Source organism: Mastomys coucha, unplaced genomic scaffold, assembly GCF_008632895.1.
Source record: "Mastomys coucha isolate ucsf_1 unplaced genomic scaffold, UCSF_Mcou_1 pScaffold13, whole genome shotgun sequence".
In the NCBI taxonomy this organism is placed as follows: domain Eukaryota; kingdom Metazoa; phylum Chordata; class Mammalia; order Rodentia; family Muridae; genus Mastomys; species Mastomys coucha.
The window spans coordinates 40,793,116-40,810,196 of record NW_022196895.1 but is presented as its reverse complement, the minus strand read 5'-3'; the positions used below and the strand labels follow the sequence as shown (position 1 = coordinate 40,810,196).

General features: G+C 35.6%; 1 protein-coding gene across 3 annotated transcripts in view; it reads right to left on the bottom strand.

Annotated features, from left to right (window-relative positions):
- Ythdc2 (YTH domain containing 2) overlaps window positions 1–17,081 on the bottom strand; it is a 62,239-nt gene that overhangs the window by 26,139 nt on the left and 19,019 nt on the right. For all 3 annotated transcript variants that reach the window (XR_004117257.1, XM_031365615.1, XM_031365616.1), the window contains 11 exons: window positions 16,463–16,598; window positions 12,786–12,912; window positions 12,514–12,579; window positions 9,642–9,820; window positions 9,332–9,428; window positions 9,161–9,248; window positions 8,994–9,074; window positions 6,122–6,204; window positions 4,812–4,917; window positions 3,056–3,175; window positions 2,278–2,550 (listed from right to left, as the gene is read on the bottom strand). Coding sequence is in view for 2 of the 3 variants with exons in the window: in XM_031365615.1 (XP_031221475.1) it covers window positions 2,278–2,550; window positions 3,056–3,175; window positions 4,812–4,917; window positions 6,122–6,204; window positions 8,994–9,074; window positions 9,161–9,248; window positions 9,332–9,428; window positions 9,642–9,820; window positions 12,514–12,579; window positions 12,786–12,912; window positions 16,463–16,598 (1,356 nt within the window). In the remaining variant the exon portion in view is untranslated. The remainder of the gene's footprint in view (window positions 1–2,277; window positions 2,551–3,055; window positions 3,176–4,811; window positions 4,918–6,121; window positions 6,205–8,993; window positions 9,075–9,160; window positions 9,249–9,331; window positions 9,429–9,641; window positions 9,821–12,513; window positions 12,580–12,785; window positions 12,913–16,462; window positions 16,599–17,081) is intronic.

The window sequence follows — 17,081 nt, the reverse complement described above, 5'->3', positions numbered from 1 at the left end:
ATACACACACCATTTCTTAAATGAATGTAACCTGTTCTCTGTGGGCTGAGAATGAAGTCACTCACTCATGTTAAATAGCTTTGACCATAGCAGAAAGTCTGTATCCAAAAATCAAGCCTACAATTCTTTTCTTGGTGCAGCAGAACTATCAACTCTCAGTTTAGCTACGATGGAGGTAAAATCCTTTGGTGATGTGAGGGTCATTGAAATACAGCCTTATTGCAATGAAACCCAATGTCTAAAAATTGTTCTTATTTTGGGCTTGTACCACAGTAAGAGCCAAGATTTTAAACTCTACTAAATACAAAACAAACAAAAAGACTTTATATATTCATGTTCATTTAAGAAAATACTAGTAGTGATGTATTATTTTTAAGTATACAGTTAATATGTTTGGAGTTATTTACAATTCAATTATATTTAATTGAAATATGTTTTAAAATGTTAACAAATTCAGATAAATTGAAATCATGTAACTTTTCTCATCATAATGCAATAAAAGTTTTAAAAAAAAGATAAAAAAAAACCTCAGGGAGAACTAAACACCAAGTGATTCAAATAACCAACTCTGTAAAAATAATTATTCTCATAGATCTAGTTTGGGGCCGGTATATAAATAGCTAGTTTTATTACAACTGTGAGAGGCTTTCCACTTACATTTTTCTATAAAATATTTTATATCTAGAAATCCTAAAAGTCCTAATAATAAAAATAAGAATAATCTCTATGCAACTCTCCCAATTTGGAAGTCAAAAGTAGGGTTTCTAGAAATCATACATACAATATAAAAATCTGGCCTTTGAAAATATGCTATTCTGGCTTGAACACAACTGAAAATAAGCCATATTTCATTTCATCTGCTTTCAAAGAGCTAGAAAAGAACATAACACAGAATTCTATGGCAGACTTCTGATTATTACTAAGTTTCTATAATGTATACTATCTGATATCCTAACTGAACAGCCCATTATTTAATATTGATCATAAAAGAGTTTGCAACTGCTGAAATTACTTATGTTGGAAAAGTTTTCAGTGCCTGAAGCAGTGCTTTCCATAAAAACAAGAAAAATGTAGGGATGCAAGCCTAGAGTCAAGAAATTTGAAGAATTAAAAAAGATGTTTGCTTTTTAAGAAATAATGTATTTTCCCTAAATATCTGAATTTCTAAATTACATTGCATTTCTCTCCTCAGAGGCATCTTATCATCCTTTTCTTTACTTAATATCTCACTATTGTTTTTTAAGGTTTTAAATTATTTTTTTCTTTATAAAATTAAATTGGCATAAAGTCTTAAATACACAAAAAAAAACTGTAAAAAAGATTTTCACCAATAATACTAAATTTCAGATAGTTTTAAGTCTTTGTTCTGTGTCCTCTATAAAGCAACAGCCATCATAAATCATTTGAAGAGTATTTCCAGTCAAGTAATGACTGAACAGTAAGCAACATTCAAATATTAAATGCAAATATGTACATGCATATATATAATCTAATTAGGAGAAAATAAGGGGGGAACAAAATCTAAAATTTTATAATCGAACTAGACTTGTCATTTAGTTTATACACAACTGCTATCATGTCAATTGAGTTAAAATTTCTCCCATATACTTCGTTTTGCTCTCTTTCATATTCATGGCCTCTTCTTTGTTACATGAACGTGCACTCATACACACACACACACACACACACACACACACACACACATTCTCAAATATTAGCTGCTCAATCTGTATAATGTATGTCCGTTTTCAGGGCTGACCATTTGGTATTAAATAGCCAATTGGTGTGTTCTCTCCTGGGGAAGACTATTTCTCCCACTCTCGGTACTCTTTAGTTGCCTGTACTTCTTTGTGTAGGGTTGAGGCCTCATGGTCTTTCCCCATCCACTTCTGCTCTGTTGATAAAATATGACTTCTGAGACTGGAGAGAAGGCTCAGTAGATAAGAGCCTTTGATGCTCTTGTGGAGGACCCAGGTTCAGTTCTAAGCACTGACAAGGTGGTTCACAACCATCCATAACCATACTTCCAGGCAATCAAACCGCTCTTCCTACCTCCAGACACCAGGCACACACATGATGTATATACATACATGCAGGAAAAACACTCATACAGATAAAAATAAATAAATCTTAAATAAAAATAAATAACATGGCTTCCAAAGTAAAAAAAAAAGTTAACAGAGTATTTAGTTTTTTATTTTTAATTTTTAAACTGCTATACTTGCCCCAGAATGTATTAAATATACCACGTTTAACAATAGACAAAAGTAACAGTACCTGAAATGCTCTCAGAAGTGCCATGTGGTCACTGAAAGTCCCTGCAGTGAAGCGTTTTCTACAAAGCATAGCTGCACGTTTTTGAGAGGCCTGGGTAGGCAGTACGAAAGGATCGCGATAAGCTAGTGTGCAGGCAATTGTAAGGATGGGGTCCAGACACTTTAAAACAACAGCACACAGGACCATTTTCCCAAGATGTGGCTCTACTGGCAAATCAGCCAAATGATACCCGAGTTCAGTCAGATCTTCCCATGCATCCATTGCATCTATTGTCTAGGTAAAAGGAGGAAAAGAAGATTGACATACCCCCAAATGATGTTTAAATTAAAAACCCAGTAAATGCCGGGCAGTGGTGGCGCACACCTTTAGTCCCAGCACTTGGGAGGCAGAGGCAGGCGAATTTCTGAGTTCGAGGCCAGCCTGGTCTACAGAGTGAGTTCCAGGACAGCCAGGGCTACACAGAGAAACCCTGTCTCAGAAAACCAAAACCAAAACCAAAAACAAAAACAAAAACAAACAAGCAAAAACCCAAAAAACAAAAAAAACAGTAAATATGAAATAATGTAAATATTCTTTTGCTAGCACATCACATAAAAATATATTTTGTATTAAATATATACATATATATAACAACTATGTCTGCTATTTTAAATTATAAAAGCACTAAAGTACTGATCAAGTAGCAATTTTTAAAAGAATAAAATTATTTAAAACATATGCTCATTTAGCTTAAGTTTTAGTTGAAAACACAAACAAGTAAAATAATTAATATAGCAACCTTAAGCATCTGGACAGCGTTCCTCACGATTAAAGCTGGAGGCGGCTCGGGAGCTTTCATAAGGAAGTCAGCAATGGTACAGTTAACTGGGGCTAACAGCTTGGTATGTAAACAAAGTTCCTGAAACCATAATGGCAAAAAAATTAGAAACAGTAAAACTATACCACTGACTATTTCACTAAGGAAACCATGAGAACTATGTGTCCCAGTCACAAACTAGCGAGGTCTCAGAGGCAAAGAATCAGGGGAAGAACAGCACCTTCAGTGAAACGTGCTCGCACTACCCTCAATCAACTTACACCGAAACGACAACTACCCCTTCTCGCAACAGTTTTTCAGTTTTTACCCACACCACTTTCAGAAACACTATCCAAGCAGTAAGTCATTTTTCTCCCCTTATGATCACTCCATTCTATCAGCTTTTTCCATTCAACAAACATTTGGGTACTTTTGACAGGCATACGCAACAAATGGACAGCTGCCTGCTCTTTTAGAGTTGATAACAAAGTGAAAAACAGACCTTAGGTTACTTTAGCACATCATTCTTTATAATTACTTATATCTGTGCTAAGTGCTATGAAGGATCCTAGGTGCCACAGGGGTGGTGTGGTGCATAAACTGAAATCAAGTTCAAGAAGGAGCTGGAGAAGGAGGCTAGGAGAAGTCAAAGACAGGTTCCAAGAAGAAAGGATACATATACCAAGATGTATATAATAGGATTTTAATCAGTCATAAACTAAGTAAGGAAAAGGAATTTAGAAACGGGTTAGCACACATGAAAGCAAAAGAAATAAATATAACTTTAAAGTTAAACATGAATCTGTTAAGAGTAGAAACATGAGGATAGTGGATTGGAAACATATGAAGAGTTTATTTAATAATTTAGGTTCCAAAAGTGTTTAATTATATATCTGACGAACACAAAAATCTTGCAAAGACATTGGGAATATGAAATCACAGGAATATGAATGTCAAAAACATGATTCTGTATCACCTGAAAGACTGGAAGCAAGTATCTAGGCTAAGAGACTAAAGAACCAGTGTGGGGCTGGCCAGACAGCTCGGTGGTTGAGAGCACTGGCTGCACAGCGGAGGAGGAGTCACTCACATCAGGAGCTTCCTGCCTTCTGCAACTCTACCTCCAGGGGATGGAAGGAGACATGCTGGCTTCTAAAGGCACCACATACATGGGCATGCTTACAGACAGACACACAAACATGCATATAAAATAAAAATAAAATGAGTAAATCTCTCAAAAACAGAATCAAACTGATATTCTTCTAGTAGCTTTCCATGAAGGCAGAAAACTCAAAGAATAGCAATGAAGATTTGGAGATCTCCCTGAACACAGAATTACAAAGGTAGAGAGGCTCAGCATCTTACATTATGATGTTGGTATTACCTTCTGCAACTTAGATTTAGTTCCTAATCCTACCTAGAATTTTCAAAACACTACATATTTGAGACTCTTAAAATGCTAGAAGTGTACATACATACATACAGACACACACACACACACACACACAAACACACACTTTTGAATGGCTCCCATACTTTAAATGTATTCCAATAACTTTAAAAAAATATATGAAGGTTCAGTAAGATTTATAGAGAAAAATCATTTTTGTGGCTATATCCCACTTCATAAAACTTATGATTTTATTTTGTAAACTGAATTTATCCGGGCCCAATCTGTTGAAATGAAATGTGACCTGTCCCCTCACCGACAGACAAAGCCTTAGAGCTTTAGGTCTACCTGCAATGGCATTCTCAAGAGTTCTGGTGTCTGAAATTCCAGCATGTTCTGAAATCGAAGTCTACTAAACAGACGGAAACAAATTCCAGGTCTACATCGTCCCGCTCTTAAAATAAAACATTTAATTAAGACTCAGATTAGGAAAAAGACAGTAATAATGAAACTTCACGCTAATGTGATTTAGGAGGTGGAAAAATGAATCATGATCAAGACATCTGAGTTCTAACCCTTATTTAACCTCCATCAATACATTTAGAAGGTATTTCGTGCTCTGAGACTCAATATTATCATTTTCTGAGCAAGATTCATAACATGTCATCTACAGTTATAGCTAAAAACAAACACACAAAGAAATCAAAGTTGGTAACATAAATTTGAAATCAAGTGAAATTCAAAGCATGAATGCTTAGTAATTTAAATTTAATCAATTTCACTGACACATTATCAGGCACTATGTTCAGGCCCACTGATCATAGTTATACAAAGTGTGGATGACATAACAACAAAGCTCTCGCATTTACCCTATCATCACAGAGACAGTTTCTTGGAAAAGCATCAGAAAATATAATGATGTAGTCTCCTTTTAGTTCTTCTAATCAGGGAGATAACTAGTGTCTGGGATAGATGACAGATACCTCCACCTTTACGGAGTTCACAACCAAGAAAGGATGAAGAAAACCCTCCTTCCCCCAGCAGCTAACAACTGCCAATAGCCCCACAGATACAGGTGGGAATGTGTGCTCAATTCCTCTCTCCTCCCTCCATGTTCCCACTCCCAGCAGCTAACAATTGCCAATAGCCCCACAGATACAGGTGGGAATGTGCGCTCAATTACCCTCTCCTCCCTCCATGTTGACATTTGTGATCACTTGGGCTCGAAACATAGCCTAACTTTAACTTTTGAAAAATTACCCCAAAAGGGCCAGTGAGATAGCTCAGGGGTTATAGGCATTTGCTATTAAGCCCAGAGACCTTAGTTCTATTCTCAGGAACTACATGGTAGAAGAAAACCAGTTCCTGAAAGGTATCATCTGAATACCCACTCTACATGTCCCATAGCATGTGGAGTGCCTCTGACACACATTCAAAATAAAGGAATGTAAATTTAACCTTTTCTAGTTAATTAAATTTTTAAAGTATCAAAACAGTTTGCTTGGCAAAGTCACTATAAGATTAAGACTACTATGAAAACTAACATCATAAAAGGAAGAATATATGACAAATATGTAATGCATATGGTAATATCAGTATCACAGGCAATTAAATGAATGCAAATTGTGCATGTAATTATAACATACAATGTACATTACCTGCCTTTGCGCTGTATGGCACTAGCTTTGGAAATCCATACCATTTTTAACATTGTAACAAAATTCAGTGCATCAAAGGATTTCTGTAATATTTAAATCATTTTTATGTTAAAACATGATCTATACTAACATGGAAATAAGAAATATTATCGACATATTTTTACATGCCAAGTTAAATGTAAGGGCTCCTCTTGATTAATTAGAAGAAACGGTTTCTTAAAAACTCAGGTTTCCTGGTTATAAGTACTCTAGTGGACAATAAACTGCAAACTAAACTTAGAAGACCTATACGGTTCCCCAGGTTGTGACTGCAGAGCTGTCTGCAGTTCTCTCCTGCAGTTTAATAATAACCAACGCTCACAAGACACCAAGACTTTATCGTGATATCAACAAGGCTACCTAGACATAACCTGAACAAGGACAACATCAATGAACATTCTGCCATGGAATGGGGACAGCTTGCTGGGCCACAACCCTAGACAAGGAATTACAGGCAACTGGGGAATACTGAGAGCAGGAGCCATGGTCTTCCCTAGACAAGAACACGCTAATTAGTGGTCAGTCCTGAGATCATATATGTATCGGTTACATTAGATACACTGAGCAGGCTGGATTTATATATTTAGGAGAGAGAGAGAGAGTGTGTGTGAGTGTGTGTGTTTGTGTGTGTAAAACAAAAAGAGGCCATGAATTTGAAACAGGGAGTGGCAATGAGTTGGAGGAAGGAAAGAGAGGAAATGATGTGATTATGTCAAAAAATTAAAAAAAAAACTTTAAACAACCAAAGTATAAAATGTAAAAATAGGATTCTCTGATAATTATTTCTTATTATATTTGCATCATTTTAAGAAATAGGAGTGACCAGAAAAAGACTGAAATGCGCTGAAATGCTTGTCAAGGAGTAAATCTCTGGAAAAATGATTTACTAAACTACTTTTCAAAGTAAATTATTTTTAACCCTTTCTACTTAACACTCTGATGAGTTACCAAGAAGTAAGCCTTTTCTGAATGTTTCAAAGGAAAATATGAAAAGAATCATTAATGCCAGCCTGCTCAAAGTACCTAAAGTGAATGAATATCTGTTGTAAGAGAAATTTTTTGTTTGTTTTGGTTTTTGAGATAGGGTTTCTCTGTGTAGCCTTGGCGGTCCTGGAACTCGCTCTGTAGACCAGGCTGGCCTCAAACTCAGAGATCTGCCTGCTTCTGACTCCCAAAAGCTGGGATTAAAGGCATGAACCACCATCATCCAGCTAAGAGGAATATAATTAAATACATTTTTAAGTAAAATACATATTTCAAACATTCAGTATCCTTGCTTTCTCTTATATAAAATTAATTACAGCTAGTAAATATAATGTATTCTCTAGTAAGTTTAGTTAAGGAATTTTTGAAAATATACTACTTAGCTTATAATATCTGTTCTATTTGTTAGTTTTTTTACATAAAATAACTTTTGATACTATCTCTGTGCATAAGTCATGATTTAATAACACCTAAAGAAATTAATTTCTAAAATACTCAAAACCTACTTCCTTCAGCTTTAAATAATTTAAGAGCAATGATTCTGCACTCTTTATTTTCTCCTCTTTGAGACAGGTTCTTACCATATAACCATGCTAGCTTTGAACCTTAGACCACCGTGTCTCAGTCTCCCCCATGCAGGGAGCGCAGGTATGCAGAACATCTGGTAGGTGTTGATATTTAAAGGCTTTTCACTTACCTATTGATACTATCACAGGAGAAACTATTTATTCTTTCTTTACAATGAATTTGAACAAAATCTATAGTAAATTTTATTCTCTGTAAGAAAATCCTAAAATTATATTGAAAACATTAATTTCAACACTAAAAATGATTACTTATATCCACTTAGTCATCTCTTCCTTAAAAACCAATTACCTCTATTATGTGGTCTACCAAAAATTAGTAGCACTGGGAACTGTTATATTAAAAAAAAAATGTTATCACTTATTTATCATAGAAGAAATTTTTTTTTGCAAAGGGCAAAGACTTTGAAGTCTTTGCTGCAATTTATGAAATGCCACAATGGCACCTGAGAACCAACAGTTAGCCAGGGAGTGATTTCTGAAATGCCACAATGGCACCTGAGAACCAACAGTTAGCCAGGGAGTGATCTGCACCTGTTGAATAAATGTTGTGGCGTTCACCCTGATTTATGTTGCTGTTGGTTTTTATGCATGTGTCCACGCATATGTGTGGGTGGGTGTGCATCTGGAAGCCACAGGTCCACAGTGTGCATTTCTCCCTATTGCTTTCCACTACAGTTTTTGAAACAGGGTTACTCAATGAACCTGGAGCTCACTGACTTGGTGATTAGTCTCCATCTTCCTAGCATTGGGGATTACAAGCACACAGTGACATGCTCAGCCTTTTACATAAGTGATGAGGGCTGGAACTCTGGTTCTCACACTTAAAGAACAAGTACTGAGCCATCTCCCCAGCCTTAGTTCCCAGAATCTTATTTTCCTTTGTTAATCAAGATTCTCTTAATATATATCTTCAAAACACCTATTGTGCACTATCCATGATGCATTAGATGATATTGATGAACAAATGGAATACGACCCATCCCCACATATAGGAGGAAAACAGAAAATATGTTATCATATTGCCATGATATGGCAAATTTTTATTGTAACTATTCAAACTCTTGACTTTCTTAGTAGTAGTTAGTAAGTAGAAGCTAATCTTTTATCTACTTCATTGGACACCAAAATATGTCCCACATACTAAGTTTAAGCTAGAATAGTTTAGTAAAAACAACATATATTGTGTTAAATTCATCTACAAATTTTCTAGTGCGTGAAGTCTCAGTCTTTAGTAAGTACAAATACAACTTCTACATACATACCTCTTTCACCTTACCAGAATCAATAACAAAGACAACATCATTGACAGTGATGCTTGTCTCAGCAATATTGGTGGAAAGGATCTGCAATGCAATATTATGTTATGATTAATATGAAAATAAATCAATGAATTAAAAAAACAGAACATAAAGGATCTTATGATGCTTACTATTTTTCGGACACCTGCAGGTGGATTTTTTAATACCTTCTTTTGATCAGATGTCTGCATATTTGAATGAAGCATAAAGACTTGATATCTGTTTACAATTAAAAAGCAAAAAGTAACACTACAGTGCCTGTCAGCTAGCATAACGAACACATACAAATCTTTATAGTTTACCTATGTGTATTGTCAGCAAACCGCTTGTCATCAAAGAGGATACGATCCCTCAAACCAACAATTTCATCATATCCAGGTAGAAAAATTAATATTGCACCTTGGAGAAAAACATTTTTAATATTTAATCTTATGAAATTAAACACGATCAACAAAACTAGTCATAAAGAATAATATGATGTGAGTTCAAGTACTGGCATACAATTATAAAAGAATCACTATATGCATATATCAATAGAATTACAGAAAAATTTTTACAATTAAATCCTAATTTTCAACAGAGTTTGCTCCAGTTCTTTCAAACAGTACTCACCAGCATCACAACTATGGCAGATATTATACAGAAGATGCATGATCAAATCCAAGTCTACTTTTTCATCATCAAAACTATGATGATAAGCTTTCAACAGCTCTCTGTCTTCTGCGCTGAGGTCATTTCCATTTGTTTGAACCAAGGAACTTTCATCTAGATTTCCAAATTCCAATGAAGCGCTAAGAAAAATACCAAATCAGTTTTTAACTGAAAAGAGTAATAAAGGTTTCCCATTATTCCTACCTAATTCCCAATATCCCCTAAAGATACTGTCACTTCGTGTATTATCTGTGTGCTGAATGCAAACATATTATTCAAGTTAAATTTAATAAGTGCTTTTAGAAAAACTCCAACATGAAGACACTTCATTAAAAGTGCAAAAATGACTTATAAATATATCAAGATGCTTAACATAAATTATCACTAAAGAAATATATACCCAAACCACAAAGGAGCCATTCCACAACCCAAAGGAAGGCTAACATCAAAAAGGCAGCTAAGTGATAGGGATGGCACAGAAACGCTAAGACACTCCTAGAAAACAATGGAACATTGGCAGGTCTCCAAAGGATAAACAGCGTTTACTACACCACCTAGCAATTCCATTCCTAGGTACAGGTGGAAATGGAAATGGATGGATGGATGGATAGATAGGGTTAGATATCTATATTAACTGTCAGTTTAAATATTTATGTTCCTATTTATAATAGTCAAGAGTGAAAATAACCCAAATATTCATACATTGACAAATGAACTGTGGCATATCAACAGAAAGGACTATTGGTTGGAAATAAAACAGATAAACTTTGAAATCAGTAATATTAAAAAGAAAAGAAAGTTACAAAAGACTGTATATCATATTTCTCTATTTATACAAAAAGCCCAGAATAGACTAAGTTATAGAAAGAGGAAATAAATTGGTGGCTACCCTAAGAACTTGGAGAGTTACGTAGGAAAATAAGTAAATACTAATGGGCACAATTTTTTGTGTGTGACTAAAATGCTCCAATATTGACTGTGGTGACTTTGAACACTTAAAAAAAAAATCACTAAATGTGAATCGAGGTACAGGCAACATTTCAAAAAAATTTTACTTTACAAAATAAAATATTTTGTTATGGTCTTGAAAAAGTGCCTCAAACTCCATATTTTAGGGTTTTTTGAGATTTTTCAGTAAAAAAGATAGCTATGTAAGTTTTTTATATAGGATAAATTCAAATAGAAGCCATCAATGTATCCTAAGATACATTAAAATCTGCTTTAGTATCTAAAAATTTATGTAATTTATGCAAATATCTGACTAAAATTGTCTAAAATTTCTAAAGATAATTAGGGACCAGAGATATAGATCTATGAAAAAATGCTGATATAGCATGCTGAAGTCCTGGGTTCAATCTTCAGAAACACACACACACACACACACACACACACACACACACACGGTGGGGGTGCGGGGAAATACCCATATTGCATTGGTGATTTTTCTTATTTTGTTTGTTAGTCAATATAATGTATGCAGTATTAATAAGAAAACAAGTTCAGGGAAGTTTAATTAAAATCCACAGTGATCCAGGGCCCCTTTCAATATTTTTTAGCCATTTCTTTTTATTTACTGCCATACATCTGCTACTATATTTCATGTGTAGTCGGTACCTTTTATTTAAACCTTTTTGTTGTTTGATAACTTATCTCCACTTCCCAGTGTACCCAGGAACCTGATGGTCAAAGTCTAAGCCTAAAGCCTCTGCAGCTTTACCTGTAATGAACACTCCTGCCGAGGAAGGAAGGACATCATGTGGGTACATGAGATGATCTGGCATGCCACAAACTTATCAGAGAGAATTTAAAGGAGATTTACTAATTTTTTAGCCCTTTGTCATTAAAGGGTCACAGAACAGGTATATACAGAGTTCTGACACTAAAATAAGCTTGTTTCTCACTGGTACTGTGAGTTTTCTTAGCTTTGTGAAGTTAGCTACTTCTACTCAGCATGACACCTATCGTGTCAACACTCATTAAGAACACCTATCAGCTACCATAACCTGCTATGTCCTCTCTGCTTGTCAGTTTTAAATTTTCATTTTTTTCAAGATTTATTTTTCTGCATGTGTATGGAGGCCAGAAGAGAGCACTAGAAACCTTGGAGCTGGAATTACAGGAAGTCTTGAGCCCCTTATATGAGTACTGAAATCTGCAGGAAGCACTCTTAACCACGGAGTTAGCTACATTATGTCCACATTTTAAAAAACAAAAATCACCATTCTTGTGAAGTGTAGGGGAAATGCAGAGACAAATATACATTTGAATCTACCATGTCTTGAATGTGTGTATAAATGTACTTACGGATTTATACATGATCACCTCTGTGTAGGTACTCACATGCATGTGAGCATATGTATGGAAGCCAGGGGTCAACCCATTTGTCATTTTTTTGAGTCAGGGTCTCTTGCTGGGACCTGGAGCTTGCCAAGTAAATGGTAGTTTGGGTAGTCAGGGAGTCCCATTCATCTCCCTGTCTCCATCTCTCCAGTGCTGAGACTACAAAAATGGACTATCACATGGGCTCTTTTATGTGGATTCTGGAGATCAAAGTTAGGTCCTCACGCTTGTTCAGTGAGCACACTGCTGACGGAGCTATCGCCCCATTCTCCATATACCATGTTTAAGTGGAAATATTCCAAATTTTCAAAAGTTTTTTAAAAAGGCAAATATAATACAATATGCCTTATTAACAACCTGAAGAAAATTTTTTAACAACTACAAAAGTAAATCTCTGGGTAAAAGAGTATAAGTGCCTTACCTTTTACAGACTGATTTACACAAGTAGGATGTTTTAAAGGTAGAATTAATTTTAAATAATGTAAAGTATTACCTGTAAGATTCTAGGAGATCCACAATTTCAGTCTGTCCAAAGTGCTTAGCCCAATCTAAAGCCATCCTGCAAATTTCAAAGATATCAGACTGAGAAACAATTCGTTTTCAAAATTACTTAACAAGTCACCCAAAATTATTTACTCATTACAATTGTACCATCAATTATTATATAATAGATTTTAAAATAAGGACAATCATAAGAAAATGTCAAAGGTATGTGCAACTATAGCATGATTTACAAAGAATGGAATGGATATAATCTAAAATTACCAGCCATTTGATGCTTTACTGTGGACATTGGCTCCCATACTAATTAATTGCTCTACTTGACTCGTAAAACCCCGTCCTGCAGCAACCATCAGAGCTGTTGCACTGGTCTCACTATGCCTATAATCAACTAAAAGAAGAAAAGGGTATGTTAAATGTTCAAATGTTAAAGACTTCCATTGTTTTAGTTTAGTAGTAGAATGGGCTATCACAATTAACCTGTGATTAGCTTCATCATTTTAAATGACAGCAGTATTATATAACCTTCAATTCTCCCATTCACAAAGAAATCAAAGATGTTCTTGCATAAACAAGGTAGAATAAAGTCTATCTTTGGAGGAATAAGAAGAAATTGTTTAATGTTTACTTATATAATGAAGAAAAAGAAACCCTTCAATGGTGATTTTTTTAATCTACATATTGCCAAGTTCGTTAAATACCAAGATACAGAATTAAATAATTTATAAGTTAATTTTCATCAATAACTAACAATAAATGCTTTAAAGCAAAGTTCTTGAGGATTTTAAGATACTATAATATTAAACTCAAGGAAATAAATGACCCAAGAAGAGAAATAAATACTACTCATTTTGATGACCATACTCAAAGTAATTTAGTAATCACCAGAAAAACCAAGGAAGACAGTCAAGCGTCATAGTTAAATATTTAAATTGTCTTATCAATATTTTAAAGAAATGTAGTAGACAAAGTGATGAATCAACAATAGGCTGAATTAATATATGTATAAATAATAGTAATTTTAACAGCCAGCAGTGGTGTCACTTACCTTTAATTCCCCCCATTCAGGAGGCAGAGGCAGGCAAACACTGAGTTAGAGGCCAGTCTGGTCTACAGAGTGAGTTCTAGAACAGCCAGAGCTATACAGCAACCTCCTGTCTCAAAAATAAAATAAAATAAAATAGTAATTTTAAAAAGAACAGAAACTTTTAGGTCAACAGACCTAATATATCCTAAGGTGGTCACTAAGAAATTAAGCTTAGAACCAGAGAGCTTGTGTTAAATTTTTTTTTTACCTTTATTTACTAATTTAAGGGACACATGCCATGGTATCTGTGAGGAGGTCAGAAAATAACCTGAGGAGTCTGTTCTATCTTTCCCCTACACAGAATTGAGGATCAAAACTCACATCCTCGGACTTTCCAGTAAGCTCTATTCCCACTGTGCAACCTCCCCAGTCCAGCTAGACTTCTTGAGAGGGTTTATAAATTAATATACATTCAAAGGTGGTACAACCCAGGGAACTTAGGGACTAGATTGGTATCAAAAATATGGTTGGCTGAGAAAACCTTAAATGGAAAAACTAATTTCATAGTTAAAAAATATAAAGTCTTTCAGACATAAACATACTAAATCTCTTGGAACACCAGAAGAAAAAGACAGATAGTATAAATTAACAAATTAAAGGACAATTAAAAGGATACAAAGTTGAAAATCACCCTCAAGGAAGAATGATACAAGGTGGTGGTGCCCAGCACTTAGGCAGCTGAGGAAGGAAGATCCCGAGTGTAAGGTCCGGCTGGCTTACACAGGCAAATACTTTCCAAGCAAACAGACAAACCCACAAGAAAAAACAAAAGAAAGGAGAGAGGCAAGAAGTTTCCTGTCTCCTTCCATATTAGACATGTTAGACATCTGATGAGAATGCGTAAAGGCAGCATTACTGCTCACGTCTTTAAGCACTTACGATGCTCCCGGACCAGAGGTGAGTAAGGCAGACAGTCCTGCCTCCAGTCTGCATTCAGTAGAAGATGGGCAGTTAACAATGACAATGATAAATCACTAATGACTAAACCATTAAAGATTAACAAAATACTAAGAAAAGGATACAGTTTTATTAACCAGAAAAGGCATCTCTGAGAGGCAGTAACTAATCGGAGGCCTAGATGAAAGAGGCCATTAAATCTATCAGATTCTGTCTGAATTAAGATTAAGTCTGTCAGGATTCCAGGTAAAATTAAATAAATAAAATTAAAGGGTGAAAGACAGGGATGTATCAGCAAATACAAGGAAAGCAGGGGCAATGAAATGGCCTAGCTGGGAAAGGCGATTGCCCACCAGGCCTGACCTGAAAACTAGGTACATCCCTAGAACCCACAGGGAGGAAAGACAGAGCTAACACCTACAACTTGTTTTTGACCTTCAAACATAGACCACAGTATGTGTGCACCCAAGCACACACATGGGCACACACACACACATACACTCACACATATACACACACAATAAAATATAGTAAGAATGTAGAAAAACAACTTGTTTTTCTACACCTTCAGAACAGTGAACAAAAAGAGTGCTGCAATAAGCTTAAGAAGACAGCCAAAGGCACTAGCTCAGCTACTTTTCTCTATGATCCAGTACCTGACGCGGAGCAAGGTAAGGGAACAAAGGTTTATTGTGGCTCATGGTTTGTGGGTCCAGAAACAGTCCATCCTGGAGGTGAGGTGAGGACACGGCAGTGGCTCACTGGTGCAGTAGAAGAGCATGAGACCATCTGCTCACACTTGGCAGTAAGAACACAGCAGGATGGGAAGCAGGGCTGGGCTATAAAAGCCCCAAGGTCCACCCAGTGTCTAACTTCCTCTAAGAAGGTTCCACAACTTCCCAAGCAGTGCCATAGGCAAGGGCCAAATATTCAAATACATGTGCCTACAGCAGAACATTTCAAATTGAGAGCCACAACAGTCCCAATTATGGAAAGGACTGAGGGTTTGTTTTCCTTCACACTATTATTAGAAGCAATGGGAACTAGGCCAGTGGTGCTGCCCACAGGGGGCTGGGCTTCCCACAGCAATTAGGGCAGTGCTCCTACAGACCAACCAATGTGGATAATCACTCATTGAGAATCTCTTTCCCAGGTGATTTAAGATTAGATCAAACTGACAATTAAAGCTATAACCATCAAGGCCACTAATAGATGAGATCCATCCAAAGAATAAATGTAAGTAGAAATAATAAAATGAAGGCCCTAAAATTGAGGTCCATGTACTTGAAGATGGGGGTTGGGGAGTCCTTTCTGCCAGAAAAACCTAGAATTAATAGATTAATTTAAAAAAAAAAAAAAAGATCCAAGTTTAAAAACATCAGAAGCTGAAGAAAGTGTTTAAAAAAAACCAGAATGGTTAATAATTATAACAGTGCCTAGAAGCCTACAGAAGTATATCTGTTCATATCTGGTTGCCAATATCCATGAAAGTCAACTAGTTAGATAAGGATAACTCATCAATGAAGACGTATCACATGACATAAAGTTCATGAGTGTATGTAGATCAGAACCGTAGCCCATACACTTCAACGTAAAAAAATTCAGCATTTACTAAATGACTAAAGGAATCCCAAAGTTATTACCCATTTTTTGTCCATTTCTTTTTCAATCACAAACCTCTTTGAGATACCTTTTTTTTCCTACAGTACAGAGTCAAGGACCAGATTACATGGATACATACAACACAAATTTATAATAGCATTTTTGTAAATAACTGCCACATCTGTGAAGAGTTTAGGAAATCTATGTGGAGATACTAACAAAATTTGAAACAATATAGAGCACTCCAAAATAAAATTAATGATAATAAACAAAAAGTGCCATGCACACTTTTTAGATTAGATTCTATTTGTACCACAAATAGTGGCAAGAGAAAATTTAATTTCAATAAACTTACCACTAACATTTTCAGTTAAAATAAGATGAAAGACCTGAGCAAAAGCATCGACATCTTTATGCAGCCATATATCAGAAAGGCAGGCATCCATTTCCTTGATTAACCATGGTTCAAGGCAATTCACATCTTTTTCTGTCTTTTAAAAACAAAAAAGCAAAGATTATAAATTATTTAATTGCTTGATGTTTGTTTGGCACTTAGATAGCCTGACCATAACAGTGCTAGAGAGTTTGCCTTGGTGATGAGGATAAGGGAGAGCCAACTGTTGCCAGGCTCAGCTACTACCCACGCCAGATCCAGGGCTCTGAACTAGTCCACCCAAAATCTGTATCACTTAAGAACAGTTGGGACATGCTGATCCAAAACTGCAGGATCTCCATGACACAGGGCAACAACAGAATAACTGGGAAGAGTCCCAATGAGTATCCAATATTGATAGTCACAGAATTCAGAGATCTCAAACCAGACCAATGAAGATGTGTGGACAGAGGACACACTATGAGATACACTGTGAGGTGGCTTCCACAATGAGATGTTTCCTATGCTTTGTTTTTTTCCTGGTGGTGGTGGTGGTGGCAGCGGCGGTATATATATATATATATATATATATATATATATA